Genomic DNA, 21,846 nt, shown 5'->3' with positions numbered 1-21,846 from the left:
AAAATTTACATAAATTTGAGTTTCGATCGATAAAGAAATGTTATAATAAGTTAGATAAAGAATTATTGGAATTATCATTGATTTTCCTTGGAGAAATGCCTCAAGAAAAGATTTCTTTCAAACGTCCTGGTGCTGTTCATCATGCTAGATGGATGGCTAAGGCCATTTATAGTTTGAAAATGTATCTATTCAGAGATGAATTCAAACTCTCTCAGAAAGAATTGCATGGTCTTCGTCATTTCTGTATTTTTATAGTCACATTGTATTTAAAAGCTTGGTTTTCATCAACTTCTGCAACAACTGCTGCTTATCATGACTTGCAGTTTATGAAAAATTTATTGGAGTACAAACATATCAATCCTTTGATTTCTTCAGCTACGTGTGAAAAAATGATTTCGCACTTATGGTATTTGAGCGATGAACTTGCCATTTTATCACTGTTTGACGATGGCGTTCCATTAGAAGTAAAAAAAGTATTGTTGAAGCTGTTAATACTCGTGAAGGTACAGATTCTAAAGCTAAAAGATTTGTAATTGCTAAAAAGATTTGAATTCATTGGCGCAGAGAACTCTGAGTGACTTTGTGTCTAAAAAGTCATTAAATCTTTTCAAAATCTTCGATCTACCGTATGACTTTCTTGATGTCGATGTTGAATTATGGCCTACTAATGAGAGTTATCTCGAAAATAAAGAATACTTTCAACAACTAAAAGTTGTCAATGATTCAGCAGAGCGAGCTGTTGCATTAGTCAGTGAATATAATCAATGCTTGACAAAAAATGAAGAACAATTCCAGTACTTATTGCAAGTTGTCAAAGAACATCAAAAACATTCCCAAATTGTAATAAAAGAAATTATTTATAGTAATAGCGTACTGTTATGTTAAAAATATAGACAATTATATTGCAATTGATAATTCAATAAAAAAATTTATCTATAAAAAAGTTAAATACTGGTTGTTTCTCACTTGATTCAATACTTTTCATATTAAATTTGACAAAGAAATATGTCATTCACTTCAAATTAAACTAATCATTGGCTATATGTCGAAAAAAATGCTCTAATTTCTTGTTTTAATGCAATCAAACAAGCTCAAGACTGAAAACAATATTAAAAAATTGTTTATAACATTTCTTTATCGATCGAAACTCAAATTTATGAAAATTTTCCTGAAACTCATAGTTTAAATTAAAATTTATCGAATTATTGATCAAAAACTGGAAATATTGATATTCGTTAATGTTTGACGATAAATATCTCGTAACGGCTTCACTTAATCAAAAATCATAAGAGACCATTTTTGTAGAGCAGTAAATTTCCTACAAAATCATGAGTTCCGCAATCCGAAATAATTTTTTTCATCGACTTATAAAATTCATAATAAAAACGAATATTTTCCTTAAAATAGCCAAACTTCAACTATGAATATCTTTTAATCGGTTGAGTTTTTGAAAATGTCATAAAAGACCTTTTTTGTAAAGCATTCAATTTCTCACAAAATCTATGCCACGGAATATTTTTCCAAGCAGTTGGAAGCGAGATATAAATTTTTTTATCTGATTATCCGAAAAAAATAGAAACCCGCAAAGCGGAGGACCTTCCCGTTATAATTAAGAGCTTATACTTGGAGAGAATTCTTTTTAGGTGTCTACGAACCTATTTTTCAGAGTATAAAGTCAAAAATAAATTATTCGATTTTTTTGACCCACCCTAATATATATATATATATATATATATATATATATATATATATATATATATATATATATATATATATATAAACTTTTGAACAAACTACATTTTCTGAATCAGCTCGAAAAACTGAGTCAGAAAATGGCTAAATTTTTTAAAAGTTACGCCATGAGGACGGCTGCAATAGTTAGATTTTTATGAAATCTACTAAAAATTATGTAGCAATACGAACGTTTTGAACCATATGTATTTTGATCAGACGAAACAAGATCGATATAAATTCACAGTAGGTATACTGAAGTGTAAACATGACAGGTCCGTTCTAAAAATTCTTTGGATTTAATCTAAAAATACTTTGGAGTAACTCAAAATTCATAAAGGATTTGCTAAGAAAATAATTAAAGTGCACTCTGCAACAATTTGTATTCACTTTGGTTCTACTCTGGTTTTATTCTTTATCTACTCTCATTCCATTTTGATTCCAATCGAATTTTATTCAGGTTGCATTCTGATTCAACTCCGACGCCACTTTGGTTTTATTCTGGCTCCACTCCGCATCCACTCTGGTCTCACTCGATAACCAATCTGGACCCGCTTCGGGTCCACTATGAATTCATTCTGTATCGATCGTGAATCCACTGTGTATCCACTTTGGTTTCATTCTGGCTCCACTATAGTTTCACTGAATAACCAATCTGGCTCCGCTTTGGCTTCACGTTGATTCCATTCTGTATCGATCTTGAATTTTCTATGTGTTCACTATGGGTCCACTATGTATTCAATTTGTATTCACTCTGTATTCACTCTGAATACAGTCTGGTTTCAATCTGTAGCCAATCTGGTTTCACTCTGAAAAAAAGGCACAAAACCACTCTAGAAACACTCTGGATCTAGTATGATTCCACTCTGACTCTGGAAACAGAGTGGTTCCAGAGTGGACTCGCAGTCGCAAGGGTACAAACCAAAAAAAATTTACGAAACATTCCAATACGTTCCAGTGATTAAAACATTGAAATTAGTTTTGTCTAATAAAAGTATTTCAAATCTAGTTTTATCAGAGAAAGGATCAAACGATGAAAGAATTATGGCTTCTTTTATTGATGGTGATAACTTTAAGAACCATTCTTTTTTTTCACGTTATAAAAATGCTATTAGACTTCAACTGTACTATGATGAACTAGAAATTGTTAATCCTTTAGGTTCAAAAACCGGAGTTCATAAGTTAGGAGTATTTTATTACACCATACAAAATTTACCACCACATATGAATTCAGAATTGAGTAGCATTCATGTACTTCTAATTTATACAAATGAAGGTGTAAAAAAATATGGTTTCAAACAAATATTAGATCCTTTTTTGCAAGATCTTGAAAAATTAGAAAGTGAAAAAGGCATCTCAATCAATATTGAAGGAACTAACTTTATTCTTCGAGCATCAATAGCAGCATTTTGCGGTGACGGACTTGCTGTACATGATGTTTACAATTTTCTTGGACCCTCTGCAAACAAGTTTTGTAGAATGTGTATGTGTACTAGACAAAATTTAGGCAATAATATTCATGAAACTCCCAGAAGGACTAAAATTCTTTATAATGAGCGTTTAGAAACTTTAGAGAAAAAAAAAATTTTTGCAAGAAACTATGACAGATACTGGAATAAAAGGTTCTTGCTGCTTAAATGAATCCAAATATTTCCATATAACAGAAAATTTAGTTTTCGATCCGATGCATGACTTTTTATGTGGTGTTTGTCCAATGGTAATTAAACATGTGTTATATGAGTTTATAATTAACAAAAAAATATTCGATGCATTTGAATTTAATGCAAGACTCCAGTCCTTTCAGTACGGTTTCGTAGAGAAAATTAATCAACCATCAGCAAATTTTACGACGAATATGCTTCGTCAACAAGGAAATACACTGAGTCAAAAAGCGATGCAGACATGGTGTCTTATCCGAGCTTTTCCTTTCTTTTTATACGATAAAATACCTCGTGGTGATGACTATATGCAATTAATTTTATTGTTGCTTAGGATTATGGAGATAGTTTTTGCCCCGAAAATTTTTAAGTCACAGTTACCATATCTAAAAAGACTTATATCTGATTTCACGGAAACGTTTGCGATATTATTTCCCAGTATTCATATAATAAATAAAATGCATCATATGTATCATTATTGTGAATGTATCCTTGCTTCTGGGCCAATGATACAGTATAACTGTATGAGGAATGAAGCCAAACATGGTGAATTAAAAATTCGCGCGCAAAATATTTGTAACTTCAAGAATCCTCCAAAAACACTTATTCGCGTACCTCAATGTACACACAGTGCTAAATGGGGGACTAGTAATGTTAAATTAGTACGCGTTCAAATACTAAAAGGTCGCAAAATTACAGTTCAAAAAACACTATGTAATAATCATCTTTTAAAGTTGGGTTTCAAAAATAATGACATGATAACAACTGTAACAGAAATCAAATATAATGGCGTAGAGTTTCGACCAAATTTATATATTTGTCTAGAATCTGATCAACAGCGAACAGATAATTTACCTCTATTCGGAATCATAAAAGAAATAATTGTAATCAATGAAAAAAAAGTATATTTTTTAACTGCCCTGCGTGAATGTTCTCGATTAGACGTGTACTTGAATGTATTTAAAATTAAAGAAAGCAGTAATTTTAATCTTCATCGTTTCGTTCGGGTTGACAAATTACCACACTTTAAGCCCTTTTGTTCTTGGAATGTTCCAAACTCAGATAGTTCATATATAAGTCTACGTCATGTAATTGTATGATTTACATAATAATTTCTAAGTATAAATTGTATCAATAGATAATAACCAATGTAAAAATGTATCATTTTTAATTACTTATTAACAATATTAATAAATATTTTTTTAAACATAACATTTTTCAAATTTTTTTTATAGACTAATGTGTTTGTGGTGCAAATTTTTTAGAGCTAAAAGAGTCAGATTTACAGGCTCTGAAAATAAAATTGGGTCTAAAAAAATTACTGTCAAAGATGATTAGAGAGTTAAAGTCGACATGCAATGTAATTATTTTATACTCATATCATATGCACTATTGACATTAAATTCTTATATCAAAATTTTAATTATTTTTTTAAATTGCTAGGTTATGAGAGAATATGATGTCAACGAAGATGGTATGTTGATAATACCATAGAATACTTCTAAAGCTCCTTCTGAAATGTTTGTAAAAGAATCTATCGAGATTAAAAGTTCTGGTAGCTCAACTATTAACTTACCATCAATGAAAGTGATGCAATTAAATACTAACGTAGCTTCAGCCAACTTTTCAGTATTTTTTAAAAATTTATTATATACATATTCATATTTTTTTACTATTACATAATTTCCAAGTTCATAATAATATTTTCAAACAGCGATATTCAAGTATTGGAGCCCTTATAAAAGCTCACAAAAAGGAAAAGGAGTCTATAAATCCGAAAGATTTTTTATCAACTCAAGGTAGACAGGACTTGGTGAGAATCGTAACTGGCGAGCTTGTTGAAGTTCAGGGTTTGTAAGTAATTAAAAATTTTTTTCCTTATTGAGAACGAATAATTAATCAGAAATTAATTTTTGTTTTAAAGAAGCTTTGAATTTATATATTTTTTGTGTATGAAAATACTTTATTTTAATGTTAATTACCAATCTGTTTATCCTCGTGTTCTACTGCTAACTATTTCAATTTTACGCGGTGATATTTGATATTTTCTTTTATTCAGATATCCTCAAAAAGCTGCTAAGATTGCCCTAGCTGAGGCAATTGTAAAGGAATTTGTTATTTTAAAGGACACAAAAACACCTTTAGGATATATGAGTATAAGCACAATTATTGAAGCAATTTTATATCATAAGATCGTTCTCATTTAAGTAACTCCGTTTTTTATTGGACTATATTAGGAATACCTCTATGACCCTCAAACCAGCAAAGGTTTCATAGAGTATCGGCTGTGGACTTCGAGGACTAATGCTAGTCCAACAAAAAAAAATATCAGGGTGTAGTAAAAAGAAAGTTGAGCCAGTCAAATGAAGCAGACTCATCAGACACATGTGATTCTTCAAGCACTAATGAATTGTTGGACATTGATGAAATTGTACTTGAGTATTGTAGTTTGATATTTTGATTACGATCTTGCAAAAAAAAATATTCTAGTACAGAAACACCTTTTTTTTTATATAAGAAAATAAGTATAAAGGAAATTTTCTCGGTTAAAGTAAAATTTTCTTCAATCAAAAAAAATTATCTTACGTTAAGAAACATATTTACTTCGATCAAGACTATTTTAATCTTTCTTAACAATTTTCTCGTTTTGAGTACTTTTTTTCTATGTAAGTTTGTAAAATGTAATTTTCATTTTACTGCAATTTTATATACAATCAATAATATGCCTTGTTTTTACAGATAAAATCCATGAAGAAATTAACTCCGACCAAAGATAATCTAAATAAAATTGTAACTCAATTAAATAATACAAGACCTTTTCGACGGGAATGGATTAAAGAACACCATCCATCTGTTACAGAAGTATTATCAACCTACCCATGTCTACTCGATTATAATGGTCATATGGTAATTATAAATGATCAAGTACGCTATATTAACTGAGCTACTTTTACATCAGATTGACAATAGCTTATATTTGATTGTCTGAAAATTTTTATGTATTACTTAAAAGTGATAATTTTAAGTAGCTAATCTATCATTATTTTTAATTACAGATTGATAATGAATTTAACATGATGTTCTCGGGGATAAAAAACGATTTTATTGACATTTTTCCAAGTTCTTATACTGCTAAAATATTGCGATATGCTGAAATACATGTACCTGAAATTTTTGCCCTGGCATCGATGCTTAAAAATGGTACTTGATTGAATATAATGCTTGGAAACAATTATACTTTATATTATTTTTTCATTCTTTGTTTACATTTTAGATGACATGAGAGCTATTGCAATTTTAGCTGAGTTATTGCCAGTGACCAATAGTTTAAAACGAACCAAATCATGTGCTAATAAAAAATCTAAAAAAACCAAAGGAGTAAAAGAGAAGAGTAAAGGAAAAAAGAAAATACTTGTGGTATGGCATATAAAGTTTATCTTAAATACACTACATCTTCTAATATCTTGAATTTTTGTTTTCAGAGCCAACTTGATGTATCGAACTCATTAATAGAAGATACCAATGATGAAGTAAAAAATGTAACTACATTTCCTAATCCTTATTTGCTACACATAATTTCTGTAAGTTTGAATTATTTAATATTTTCGCTGCATATATTCATCTAGATTTTTTAGATGAAACAAATAATAAACGATTATATAAATGTTTTATGTGTGTAGGAAAGAACCAACATACAAAATTATGTTGATGATTTTAATAACAAAGCGACTACGAATGTTCAACCATTTATGATTGTGATGAACGGTCAGGAGGATACATATTTTGTACAATTAGATGGACATTTAATTGATTTTGCAAAAGATTGCAAACCTGCAACTGTTTTTTCTACGTTGTACAAATTATTTTATGTGTTTGATTTAAGTTATTCACCCAGTTTGGACAACTTTTATAATTTTATTGATCATTATATATTTAATCTAGCGACTGCCCGTAGTGTCGTTTCTTTCTTAAATGTTTCCTTAAATAATACTGAAACTAAAAAATTATAATTAATAATTTATAATATTTTTATAACAATACTTTATTAATGTTACTTAATTTTATGCTAAGGGATTGTTCCAACTTATAATGTAATATTCTGTCTGCTGGGATTATTCTTATTTTTTATAACAATAGTTTAAAAAAGTTAAAAAAAAAAAAATTAAAAAACTGCAATAATTTTTGCATATTTTTATAGTTGATGAAACAAAACTTATTTATAACCTATAATTTATAATTTCAATCTCTTTACTAACTCTAAGTATTTCACTGGTGAACCAGTGAAATTTCACTGATTCACCAGTGAAACTCACTGGTTTTATCAGTGATCATGGATGTTTTTCAATTGCACTGGTTTCACCAGTGGAATTCACTGGTTGAATCAGTGGATTATCGCCATTGCTGGGTTCACTGGTTAAATCAGTGACATTTCACTGGTTACCCAGTGAGATCCACTGGTGAATCAGTGAAATTCCACTGATTTCTTTTAAGAGAGTGGGACATGTGATAAGCTTATGTTCAAATACGAAATATACAAAAACTAACATATCTTTTCGTTTGAATCAAACTTAATACTTTTCTTTATTCAATTCTTCTTCTTCCTAACTAAAATTAATCACTAGCTGAAATTGATAAGATGATTAAAAAAACGTGTTGCCCACTTAAACAACATTTGGCCCGAATACTAGTTAGTACGACTGAAAAGTTACTAGGAGAGAAAAATTGATTTTCTAATTGATAACAAAAAAAATTTCCTTTACAAATTAGTAAAATATAGATTTTTAATAGTAAATTAAGATTAAATTAGAAGTAACTAGAGAAATTTAAAAATTTTAGTCATTTTCCCATTTCGGATGGAATGCCTTATAATTTTCTTTCCGTGTAAGTGCGAATTCAAGCGTTTAGGTATATGGAATTAGCGGGAAGTTGCAGGGACGGCCTTCAGGGTCAACTGTTTCCCTAATTCTTTTTCTTAGTTTGTTTTTGGACGTGGTGTTGACTGTTAGTTAAAAATAAGAACTATTGTCAATCAGCAAATCTCATCGATCGAATCCTATAGAATACAAATATACTAAGAGAAATTGTATGTTTTTTTATCAAGAATTAATACATCGAAAGATTAATAACCTTACGACACTTTGTAACAGGTTAAAAATTCCTTAAAATAAAATTCTGGGTACAGATCGCTTTTTTTTTTTTTTTTTTGTTAAAATTTCCCAAATTTTCGTAAGATATTTTTTAAATTCTCTAAATATAAGCTAATTACCTCATATTCATTATTGGTGATTAAAAAACTGTATTGAAGTAACTGCATTACGTGCTGAAAATACTCTTCGTTTAATGAGATATCTATTTTTAAGTATTAACATGAAAAACTTCATTTAAATTCAAATTTTGCAAGTTTTCTCAGCAAAAAGTTCAAAACTAATTACGCATACTATAGCTTACCTAAAATAAAACTTTTATAGTGATTTGCAAATGAAATGAATTTTAGAGTATTTGGTCAGCAATAAAATTAGATATATATGTGTTGATACATAAAAAAGTGAGTAAGAAATGAGTCAGAGAGGGAAGAGTGCTAGAAGAAGATGATGACGGCTCCCAGGGTTGCTCTGTCAGCGTAAGCAATCCTATGATCGCATCAGGTTTACGGCTATAGCGTGACGTATTCATCTGCACTACTGTCCGACGTTTTCATACTACCTACAAATTACTATTCCTATTATCGACTTAGTGGGACAGAGCTCCCTCGAGACCTACCCAGGCGCCCTATTCATTCCACCTTGACTTATTTTATGGGGATACATTTTTCCAGTCTATTTTCCTCAGCGTCACTGCTATAAAAATTTATAAATCTGTTATGACTTGTGCGTTTTAAATCAATTCACGTTAGTAAAGCAATCTTTATAACAATCAACTAGAAGATTCTGATAGATGCTAAGAACTTTAACCTAATTTTAAGAGAAAATAAAAACCAAGTCTCTTTCTATCACACTGGTTTAATAATGTAATTTAGTCAAAATATCTCAACTATATGTTTAAATTTGGCAATTGTGTGAGCTTAAGTTTAGTTTAGTTGAATTCAAAAGTCTTGAAAATTATAGGCAGAACAACCAGATGAAATTTAAAAAAATCTGGAAATCGGTTGACTGCGCAGGCCAACCCTCGAACTTTCCGCTAATTTTGAATTTCAAGCGCCTTAAAATGTATTTTTTTTGGTTAATATTTGAGCTTTTCAACCATGAAGCACCATTTTTCACATTTTGAGCTCTTATTCGAGCTCAAAATGTATTTATTAAACTATAACTTTGGTATGCTAGGTTCAATTTTCATTTTTAAGAAAGCATTTGATGCAGTAATTTAGGTACAAAAAGTAAGCTTACAGGCTTATATTAATTGCTTGAGAGATCTCGAAGATATCTTAAAAATACCGAAAAAAAATATTTTATAAATATCTTAACAACTACAAAGTTTGGATGCTTTGTTCGACTTTCATTTAAAAACAAAAGCATTCGACGCAGTTTTTTCAGCACAGGAAATGTATGCATAGTTTTGTTATAATTTTTTCGCACGCTTTAGTCATTTTCAGAATACATAAAAATTCCAATTTACATTGGCTTTGTTTTAAATTTCTTCGAAATGGCTTGATACACGGAGAGAAAATCCTATGAAAAATTACGATAGTAACATCGTAATTTTTAGTATAAAACATTGTAGTGCCGGACCAGAACTCAAACATTATAATTTATACGATGCAACATCGTAAATTTCTATCACTCAAATGAAAAAGAAGTTTAGTTCACCGAAAAAATAATCCTGTGTCACCGAGGAGTCGAACCCGGTATCCCCTCCGCCACAGGCTCAAGGTTTATCCCCTTACGCCATCAGAGGGAATATCTATTCGCTCTGTTCAGTTACATAATAAGACTCTCCATACAGTAGTTGGTCATCTTTCGGTGGTGGCGTCGCAAACTACTGGACTCTGTCTCTTTTTTATTAAAACATATAGTATGCGTCCTTATTCACTTGCTCTTACGGAAAAAAAATTTACTAAATAACATCGTAATTTTCAATAATTCAAATTGTATTCTGTAGACGGCAGCATCGTAAAAATCAACATACTGAAAGTCTAGTCCTGGATTACTATGTTACCATCATAATTTTTCATAGAATTTTTTTTCCGTGTAGATTAACTCTCAAATCTAATCAGATCTTAGTTTTGATAAGCCCTTTTTAATGACCTGTCGTGGAATTCAATCGGTTGATTCGTATTTGAGAAACCGTAAGGCAAAAATTTATTTACACACACACACACACACACACACACACACACACACGCGCACATTCTGATTATTTTTTCTTTATTTATTTTTAATGTTCGGCGGGAAATTATTAACTCAAAATTGTTAATTTTTTATTATACAAAAAATACTAAAATCCGGACAAGAACATAAAACTATTATTAGAACAGAATTTTTTTCCTTTCCAAAAAAATATCAAATAAAAAAATAAAAAAATCCAAGTAACTGATATGAGTGTTTATGATTTTCGATAATTAAAAGAAATTTTGTTGTAAATTTAAAAATGAAAAAAAAAAAAAAAAAAAAACAATTTTGGAATGTACTTGATGTGCGTCATTGTTTAATTCAAATTTTTTAAAGCCCTAATAGATCGATTTCACGAATTTTACAAGAAAAAAAAATATTCTGCCACCACGCACACCAAGTACGTTCCAGAATTGTTTTTTTTTTTTTTTAATTTTCATTTTTAAATTTCCAACAAAATTTCTTTTTATTATCGAAAATTATATACAATCATATCAGTTATTTGGATTTTTTAATTTTTAATTTTATATCTTTTTGTAAAGGAATAAAATTTTTTTCTTATCATAGTCTTATGAACCTAGACTTGGCGCTATTTTTTGCAGTGGAACTGTTTTTGTTCGGATTTGATAAGCCAAGGGGGAAAAAGATAATGTAGAAGTTAAATACGTTAGTCACACATAACACTTAACTTTACTTCACACTCGCCTTAATAGTAATTGTAATTAGTAATTATTAGGGCATTTAAAAAAAAAAAAAAATTTTTTTATCTCGGAACCAGGCTCTAAAGTTTCGCTTAGATGTAAAAATAGGCCTCTAAAAATATGAGCCCTTGATATTGATACTAAGATTGACCGCCTCGCAATTTTCGATTTCCCATAAGAATAACAGAGGAAAAAAGTTTTTTTTGTTCTGATTTTTGAAACTAATGAACCATGAATTGCTCTAAAATTGCCATTGAACAGTTTTATAGAGAATTGAATGCTCTACAAGAAAGTTCTGAAATCATTTTTCGATTAATAAACTCATTCAAAAGTTATTCAAGGTCAAAATTAAATTCAGTATTATTTTAGCCGTTTTCTTTATAATCCTCCGAATTTTATTAGTTTCAAGGTCTTAAAATGAATTAAAAGTTTATTTCTACGGTCTTAGAGTTTAAAAAAATAAAACTATCATTTTTTGTCATTAAAGATTGTTGAAATTTTATTGAAAAATCATTTTGAAATAGATTGCACTTGAAAAGAAGCTAAATTTTATTCATGACCTGAACAGTTATTCGTGTTTCTGCGTTTTCATAATTCAGACTATCAGACAAATGATTTTATCCATCTTTCAATTAATTACTTTTTATAAATTTGAAGTTTTTTTGTCTAAAGATGATTTTCACACATTTACATGAAATTGATCTTATTGCAGTTGTATTGCAGTTGTTGCTCATCTTTTGTGAGGTGATTGTTGTATTCCTCAATCAAAGCAATACCTCGTTCAGCTACATCATAAGTAACTTTCAACGTATTGAAATATTCTGAACATTCTTTATATGAATCATTACTGAACCATGTTGAAACATCATCTTTCAAAATATCGCATGGCAAATCGAATTTTTTCAATAGTTCTAGCGAATTTTTGGAGACAGTCACTCAAATCTTTTTGCAATAAACATTCAAGATTTTGCTCCGTAATCTCATACCTTTGACGCATTGGTGTAGAACTTTCCCGATTTTGAATTGCCGCAACAATTTATTTATTTACATTAACAGATACATTATCGTCAAATAATCAGATTGTGGTCAATTTTTCATTCAAATACTACAAGTGTTCAATCATTTTCCGATAAGCTCGTTGTAACACTGGTGGATCAATGATTTTAGAATGAATCAAATTTTTCATAAATTTTAAGTGATTGTTTGGTGTTTGGATAGCCGAAGTTGAATTATAATATACTTTGATGTAAAATAAAATCACAAAAATACAAATTCTGTGTAAATTGTTCTTTTCTTGTGCTGAAAGTTTAAACTGATCACAGATTAAAAATATTTTCAAGCTGTAAATAGCCTTAGACATCCATCGTGCATGATGCATGGTACCAGGTCGTTTAAAAGAAAATGTTTTCTCATAAGAACTATCAAGGAACACTAAACGTAAGAGTAAAAGTTCTTGATAATCATCCCGAGGCTGTGACATCTATAAAAAAAAAAAAAAAAAAAAAACACCAACTAACCAATTGTAATTTAAAGATTTAAACGTCTCAATAAGAGTAATAAACCATTTCTACCAGTAGGCAGATGTTAATGAAAGTAACAATTGCAGCTTTTTTTTTTCTGTTATTTGCTATTATTCTATTATATTTTCTATTATATTCTATTATTCTAAGTATTTGCTACAGTTTTATCCTCAATTCCACTTTTATAATTGGATTGATCAACTTGGTCCCAGTAATTTTTAAATCTACCAAATATTAGAACATTAAGACCCGATGTTGTCGTCTTCCAAAGAACTTCAAAAACTCGTCTCAAAATAATCTCCATTATATGATGACGACATAGAAGCTATACTAATTTTCTGCCTAGTTCTTTTTCGATTGAATCACAAGTTCCTTTGTAAATACCTAAATCACAAGAAGATACAAAGATAAAATCAATCATACAAACTTTATAAAAATTCAATGAATCATACCAGTATTTACAGGTAGCGTATTAAAACACATTGCTTTCACATATGGAGCAACTTCCCACTGATTCAAAGTGTCAATAACAGCAGAAACTTGTTTAAGAGCACTTCCGTCGTCAGCTTTTGGAACTCCGAGAAGTTGATCAACCCCAGAAACTGATAAAAGAACTGCAATACGTTCTATAGTTTTCGTACTTGCGATATCACTGAGAATTTTCCCGTCTCAATGCACTACATAACGGTCGTCTTTGTGAAATTCAGATTTTAGATCCTTAGCGATATCTGACCTAAATTTGATTTACGTTCGGTAAATTGTACTGTAACTAAGATTGAGAGTTGAAAGATTGATTCCTACACTTTTGTACGCAGTAACTAAAATAAAAATGGCATTCCTGTGAGTCACTTGTGATCTATCAAGTGCAGCACAGAATTTAGGTGTCATTACATTAAATTTTGGAGTTTGTTTCGGTTGGCTAAGTTGACTTTCAGAATCAGATACATCAGTAGATAAATGACTCGATGTTGTTGCTGGTAGATTAAATTGAAATAATGAAGATTTTTAAGTCGCTAGAGCCACATTAGCGTCAGGTTCGTTTGTATCTAAAAATAATTATTGAAAGTATAATGCAACAGTAATACATGAATAATTGAAAGAGCAGTTGATCTAGAACTTACCAACAGACTCTACGTCCATAATAGCATCTTCAATATTTTCTGCTGAGCTCAATTGAAGAACATTATCAATCAAACCGAATCTACTTTTTGATCGCTGACCTGATAAGAACAACTTTTTATCATCAGTGAGATATTTTTCGACATTTACTTGGGCAATGTCGAATAAATTTATCAATTTTTTATGATAAATTACTTGTTTTTTTTTCTGTATTGCAGACCGTTTTCGTTGAAAAAACTTTTGTACTTTTTTGTCTTCTAATATTTTTTCAAATTTTTTTAATGCCTATTTTTTCCCACACGTTGGGATAGCTGCTTCAGACCACTTTTTTTAGAGTTTATCAGTTATTTTTTGAATACTTCCTCTATAATTTACTCGAAGAATATTGTTATGATAAAAAAATACCGCAATAAACTCTTTATTAAGGGAAGTTTACGTCCAACAAAATCTTCTATTGGATCACTAATACTATTGATCAATTTATTCATTTTTAAATTTATCATGTAATTCACAAAGAAAATTTAAACTTGAAAATTATAAATATTCACTAATTAGTCACGAGTTTTCACAACTGATGTAAACAAGACGTTTATTAAATAGAAATGTCAAAACAATCAACTAACCTCACGAAATGATTACATTTACACTCAGCGCCATCTGATTATCGATTTTGAAATAACAATTTTAGAGTAACTGATTACCAAGATCTATAGAGCTAACTGTCATTGATAAATTGTTTTAAGTACTTTGTCTATCTTTACACAGAAAAAAAAAATTTTCTTGAACCAAGAAAATTATAAGGAAGACTGAAGTTATTTTGGAGCAAGAAGAAATTTTTTGGCTTAAAAAAATTTAACTTCGTTCAAAAAATTTAACTTCATTCTAGAAATTTTCAGTCTTCCTTAAGATTTTCTTGATTTAAGAAAATTTACGCTTGACTCAAGACTTTTTTTCTTTCTGTGTATCATATAGCGAAAAATATTGGTTAACAATCCTCAGAAGTCTAATTAGTATTTTATGAAATATTTGGGGAACATTTTTTCTAAAAGCAATATTTTTGCCAAATCATTCAGAAAAACGGCTAAATTGATAATGAATTTAACTTTGACTTTGAATAACTTTTAAATAAGTTGATTAATCGAAAAACAATATTCAAACTTTTTTGTAGAGCGTTCAATCGTCTATAAAAACATATGATGGAAACTGCAGAGCAATTTAATGTTCATTAGTTTCAAAAATCAGGAAAAGCAAATTTCAGAGGATTATGAAAAAAACGGCTAAAGTGATAATGAATTTAAATTTGACCTTGAGTAACTTTTGAATGAGTTGATTAATCGAAAAAATGATATTAAAACTTTCTTGTAGAGCGTTCAATTTTCTACAAAAATATTTTATAGAAATTGCAGAGCAATTTATGGTTCATTAGTTACAAGAATTAGAACAAACAAAAAACTTTTCTCCTGTGTTATTCTTATGGGAAATCGAAAAGTGCGAGGCGGAAAACCTTAATATTAAAATTAAGGGTTCATATTTTTAGAGGCTTTTTTTGGCATCTAAACAAAACTTTTGAACCTGATTCCAAAGGGTGTAGGTGTTGTGTGTGTGTGGGTGTGTATGGATGTATGTAAACCTTTCATATTTTGGACAGCCTGACCGATTTCATGGCGGTTGGTGTCATTTCAAAAGGCTTGACTTAACTTAGATTTTAAATACAATTTGAACCGATTCAGACCGGTAAGTTTTGGGGAATCTCAAAAAATCTAAAAAAATTTTTTTCTTAATGTGGTTTTTTTGGAATGACTTTTGAACGGCTCTATCAATCAATTCTAAAAACTATTTAGCTAAAATCAAAAAGCCACGTCGATCGCCGCCAGTTTGGCTAAAATCGCTTGATTCGTTCGTGAGTTATTGTTAACGATAGAAAACCGAAAGAAGTGTTTTTTTTTTTAATCGGTTGCTTCTATCAAAAAATCGGTAACCTCTACTGAAAAATCGGTAGTCTTTACCGAAAAATTGGTAGTCTCTACTGATTTACATTGACCGAAAAAATAGTTTTTGGGGCCTATAACTAAAGTATAAATGACATGCCAACATGATTTTCATGCACAGAAAAAAAAATTTACTTAAATCAAGTAAATAATTTTAAAGAATTTAATTTTTTTGGTTTGAGTTGAAAAATTCTTAAGGGGGATAGCCACTGTAAAATTTCGGAAAAAAAATTTTTTTTTTTTTTTCATTAAACTGAAGTTTATATATTCAAAATTATGTATTTCAAATTTTATAGAAAAATTCCGAATAGTTTTCGAGTTATAGTCATTTTTATAAGAGCGCGTCGATTGACCGTTTTACGCGCGGCGCTTCGACGAAAACGTCGCCTGCTCGCTCCGTCTTTGATTCGTACGGGTTGGCGATTGTTTTCCCTCACGATTGTCAACCGTTACAATTATTTGACTTTTAACGTATATTTTTTCTTATTGTTGAGATACTGTACCTCATAGTTTAGTTGTTTTGTATGAATACACACTCGTTCTTTAATTTATTGAGTTTCTTAGTGTACTCGTTATTGTTTACTTACTTATTTTTTTTAAATCTTCTGATCTTTTTTTTTGTTTATTTAACAAAAAAATTTGTTAAATAATGGATCGTAAGCAAAGTAAAGTTATTAAAAACGAAAGAAAACTGCCAAACGACAGGAAAAAATTTAATCGACCGCTCAACAGATATGAAACTGAAAAAAATACTGGCTCTCAACGACGTGATAGTGTTTCCAAGAGGAAATTATCACAAAAATCTGATTGTACAATTGATTCGAGTATTAGCTACAAAATTATAAATTTTTTTTCGATATTTAATTTACTAAGTGGCTGTGTATCGTGTAAAAAGTGTGGTGGTGATGTAAACTTTACTGAGACAAGTATTCGAGGATTAGGTTTTAAACTAGTTGTGAATTGCAAAAATGTGATCCAGTTTTGATAAATTCATGTCCACTCATCAAGAATGCGTATGAAATTAATCGCCGTTTCATCTTTGCAATGCGGATAATTGGTATTGGGTTATCTGGAGCTGAAAGATTTTGTGCTTTCATGGATTTACCACGACCAATGTTCCATAGCTTTTACGATCGTCTGGTCACACAAATCAGAAATGCAGCTAGAAACTGTTGTGATTTAGTGTTGAAAAAGCTGCTAAAGAAGAAATCCAAGAAACCTGCAAGCATTTAAAATCCAATGACATTCCTGGAATTTCTGTCTCCGGTGACGGTAGTTGGAAGAAAAGAGGGTTTAAATCTTCATTTGGTATATCTTCTCTAATTGGTTACTTCACTGGCAAAATCGTAGATGTAAGTATGAAATCCAGTTATTGTAAGATGTGTGCGCTAATGAGCTCAAAAAAGGAACAGCTGAATACGATCAATTTATGCAAGACCATGCTCTAGACTGTCCAATAAACCATGAAAATTCTTCTGGACAAATGGAGGTAGATGGAATAAAAGAGATGTTTATGCGATCAGAGTTATTACATAACGTTAAGTATGTAAACTATATAGGTGATGGTGACACTAAAACGTATAAAAATATTTGTGATGCTAAACCGTATGGGGACATGGTGAAGATAAAAAAAAAAGGAATGTATTAATCACGTGCAAAAACGAATGGGCAGTCGACTAAGGGCTTTGAAGAAGCAACGAACTAACAAGAAGACAAAAACAGGAAAAGAAGAAAATACACAGAAAAGTTTAGGTGGGAAAGGTCGATTAACGGACAAAGCAATTAATGAATTTACAAAGTATTATGGTTTAGCAATCAGACGTCATTCTAATGATGTTGATGAGATGTATAATGCTATTTGGCAAACATTTTATCACAAGTTTTCATCACCCGAAGATCCGCAGCATTTTCTTTGTCCTGAAGGTGCAAATTCGTGGTGTCAATTTCAAAAAGCTGTGGCAACAAATACTTTGGACTCATTAGTTGAAAAACCACCACTTCCTGCAGATATTGCGGAAGCTTTAATACCGATTTATGAAGATCTATCGAATCCAGAGTTATTGGAACGATGTGTCGGTGGGTTTACACAAAATAATAATGAAAGCTTCAATGCATTAGTGTGGCAGCTCGCCCCAAAAACAAATTCTTCTTGTTCCCTTATTGTTGAAATAGCTTTATATATTTCAACAATTACATTCAATGATGGGGCTCTAGCAACTCTGAAGATATTAGAGAATCTCGATGTTAAAGTAGGACCAACACTCTACTCATACTGCGCTGAGCGCGACGCTACTCGGGTTAAAGCTGCTGAAAGCCGCATGGAAACGGCCAGTAAAAAAATAAAAAAGTCAAGGTCAATACTAAAGATAAGGAGGAAGAACCCTCATATGGCCCAGGACTTGATAGTTTGATGTGAGTATGAATATTTTGTGAAAGACTAGATTTTAAAGTTGCGAGAATCTTCTTAAAACTTTACTCGCGTTTTTCTCAAAACGACTTTTTCAAACTTTCCGGTACTGTAACTTTCGTAAATATGAACCGATTCTCAATTTTTTTGTTTCCCCGTATTCGTCTACTTAGTGGCTATCGTCGCACGTAGGGGATTTTGAAAATTTTAATTTTTAAGATTTTTAAGGCTGTTTGAGTCCAAAAAATGAGGAAAAAGACGAAAAAATTTTCAATATGGCGCCATTTTTTCTCAAATCAAAATTTTCAAAATCCCCTACGTGCGACGATAGCGACATTCCTATAGATTAAAATGCCGTTTGGTTTTTTTGTTTCAGATAATCCGTTTTTGAGTTACAGTACCGGCAATGGAGGGGGAAATTTTTTTGGTGCTCTACAAAAATGTTTATAACTTTGTGATAACAAAATATTTTTGAATAAAAATTTAGGAGAATTATCCTCAACATATACTTTATAAAACAAAAAAACCCGATCCCCAAATTCCTTTATTATCCTAGTAAAAAAAATTCCCGAAAATTGCCTATTTTTTCCAGCGTCACAGTGGCTATCCCCCTTAAACTAAGAAATTTTTCTTGGTTTAAGTAAATTTTAATTGATTCAAGAATCTTTTGTCTTGATTCAAGACAATAAATTTCTTCAAAATTATTTTGTTGGTTCAAGAATTTTTCTCTTGATTCAAGTTAACTTTTTTTTCTGTGTGTGATAGAAACATGATTTTCATGGCGCAGGCAATCCATTATTAAAAAGTTGATGTAACGTTTTCATTTTTGTCACTTTTCGTTACTATTGCAATTATTTTGGTAACGATTACTATCATGGAAACGATTAGCTAATAATGAATAAAATTTGTAAAAAATATTGATTAATTAAATTTTCGATGATAAACATTTTGACAGAAACGTTCTCGAATGAGAGGTCTCGATGAGCGTAACATCAGGATGAGCTTATATCTTAAAAAATTTCAATTATTAGGAAATGACGTGGTATTTTGCCCGCTGATGATATTTTTAACAATACAAGCTTTTTAACTTTTTAATAAAAGATTTTAAATACCTGATATTACTCATATTTAAGGAATATATTAAAAATTCATGTGACTATTCAAATGAAAGGTCTGGATAAGCATAATACCAGAATGAGCTTTTATCGTTAAAAATATTATTTGTGGACAAAATACAACGTCATTTCTTAATTATCGACATTTTTTAAAGTATTTACTTCTCCTGATGTTATTCTCACTGAGACCTTTCAATTGAGTACGCATACGGTTTTTTTCATACATTTCATATATATGTAGGGCTTCACACCAGACGAGAGTATAGGCGTGTGGATAAAAAATATCGCCTTGGTCTCGTCAATTCCAAAAAAAGTAAATCTCGTTCGAGTCTCGGTCTCGTCTCGTTACCATTTGTTTCTTCTCGTCTCGCTTAGTTCTAAATATTAAAAATTTAAATTAAGTTTGTTACCAAATACTTGAGTGTTTGACCATATTTATTGTATATACTCTCACAGATGTGTAATTTTTCATATTTTTACTACACTAAAAAAAAAAAAATTCTTGACTTGGAGTGTAAATTTTCTTGGCTTAAGAAAATAATAAGGAAGATTGAAAATTTCTTGAATGAAGTCAAAGTTTCTTGAGACAAGATAAATTTCTTGAGCCAAGAAAATTTCTTCTTGCTCCAAAATAACTTTTGTTTTCCTTAAAATTTTCTTGGCGCAAGAAATTTGTTTTTTGTGTGTACAAAAAGTACAGGAAAAAACACAAAACAAGTATTTATTGCTGCAACAATAGGAAAAATCCCTATGCTTGTTTCCTATCACTGCAAAAATTCTTTGCATGCATTTTGATATATTTTTCATACGTACATACATATATAGTATATATAAATATAAGAAAAATTGATGTGGGTACTCAAATGAACAGTCTCGATGAATGTAACATCGGGATAAGCTTATATTTTAAAAAATGTCAATAGTTCTCGAAATACACGGTTATTACTTAATTATTGACGTTTTTGACGATATAAGCTCATCCTGATGTTTCACTTATCGAGAGCTTTCATTTGAGTTCCCATATCAATTATTTATATATTTATAGATATTATATACATGTATATATGAAAAATATATCAAAAATGCATGTGAGTACTCAAATGAAAGGTCTCAATGAGTGTAACATCCAGATGAGCTTATATCGTTAACAATATCATTAGTGGACAAAATACCACGTAATATCTTAATTGTTGATATTTTTTAAAGTATAAACTTATCCTGATGTTACTCTCGTTGAGACCTTTCATTTGAGTACACATACGATTTTTTTCAGACATTATATAATATATAATATATATATTATATATATTATAGCAGGAGGTTTAATTAGGCACTTCCGGCGAAAATTTGAATTTTCAGCGGAAGTACCCTAACTAAGCTCCAGTTAAAAAATTCTATGAAAATCAAATTCATCGTCTTACCCCAAAATATCTTAGGAAAGGCCTAAACACAGCTGATTTCAAAAGCGGAACTGAAAATTCCAATTTTATAAGGTCCATCAAGGAAGTTACATTTTGGCACACCCTAATATATATATATATATATATATATCATATTTTTCATATTTGTAAAATATATAAAATATATAAAAAAATTCGCACGGGTATTCGAATTAAAGATCTCGCTAAGTGTAACAGTAAGACGAGCTTATTTCATTAAAAATTTTATTGGTAGACAAAATACAACGTCATTTCTTAATTAGAGACATTTTCTAAGTAAGAGGCTCATCCTGATGTTACTCTTATTGAGACTTTTTATTTGAGTACGCGCATGATTTTTTTGTATATTTTAAATATTTCACAGATATGAAAAATATCATGTATAAAAATGTATGAAAAAAATCGTGTTTAGACTCAATTGAAAGGTCTTGATAAGTGTAACAACAGGATGAGCTTAGATCGTTAACAATGTCATCAGTGGGCAAAATACAATGTCATTTCCTAATTGTTGACATTTCTTAAGACATATGCTCATCCGGATGTTATGCTCATCGAGATCTTTCATTTGAGTACGCTTCTGTCAAAATGTTTATCATCGAAAATTTCATTAATCAATGTTTTTACAACTTTTATTTATTAATATCTAACCGTTCCCATGATGGTATTCGCTGCCAAAGTAGTTGCAATAGCAACAAAAAGCAACAACAATAAAAACGTTACATCAACTTGTTAATAAACGATTGGCTGCCACATGAAAATCATGTTGACATGTCATTTATGCTTTAGTAATAGGGCCCAAAAACTATTTTTTCGGTAAATGTAGATTGGTAGAGACTACCGATT

The 21,846-nt window shown here is 30.1% G+C and overlaps 2 protein-coding genes and 1 long non-coding RNA gene across 4 annotated transcripts in view; 1 reads left to right on the top strand and 2 right to left on the bottom strand.

The window, feature by feature from the left end:
* LOC141525298 (protein trachealess-like) overlaps positions 1-21,846 on the bottom strand; it is a 379,682-nt gene that overhangs the window by 356,605 nt on the left and 1,231 nt on the right. The window lies entirely within an intron of this gene.
* Positions 11,899-16,229, bottom strand: LOC141525309 (uncharacterized). Its single transcript, XR_012478837.1, has 4 exons — positions 14,057-16,229; positions 13,388-13,981; positions 12,987-13,319; positions 11,899-12,895 (listed from the first exon to the last, which is right to left on the bottom strand). It is a non-coding gene; the product is annotated as an uncharacterized LOC141525309 (long non-coding RNA).
* On the top strand, positions 17,382-19,173 carry LOC141525303 (uncharacterized). 2 transcript variants are annotated; one of them, XM_074239734.1, is made up of 3 exons: positions 17,382-17,394; positions 17,491-18,454; positions 18,826-19,173. In XM_074239734.1, the coding sequence occupies exon 2, from the start codon at positions 17,707-17,709 to the stop codon at positions 18,451-18,453; it is 747 nt and encodes a 248-aa protein (XP_074095835.1). In that variant the 5' UTR covers positions 17,382-17,394; positions 17,491-17,706; the 3' UTR covers position 18,454; positions 18,826-19,173. The 2 variants fall into 2 exon arrangements, with proteins under 2 accessions (XP_074095835.1, XP_074095834.1); XM_074239733.1 differs by lacking the exon at positions 17,382-17,394 and having other exon boundaries at positions 17,448-18,454.

Source organism: Cotesia typhae, unplaced genomic scaffold (assembly GCF_013202065.1).
Source record: "Cotesia typhae breed Kobodo isofemale line unplaced genomic scaffold, CoteBio_Ctyphae contig_26, whole genome shotgun sequence".
Classification (NCBI taxonomy): Eukaryota; Metazoa; Arthropoda; class Insecta; order Hymenoptera; family Braconidae; genus Cotesia; species Cotesia typhae.
The sequence above is the reverse complement of the archived record's forward strand: the minus strand, read 5'-3'. Positions and strand labels throughout refer to the sequence as shown.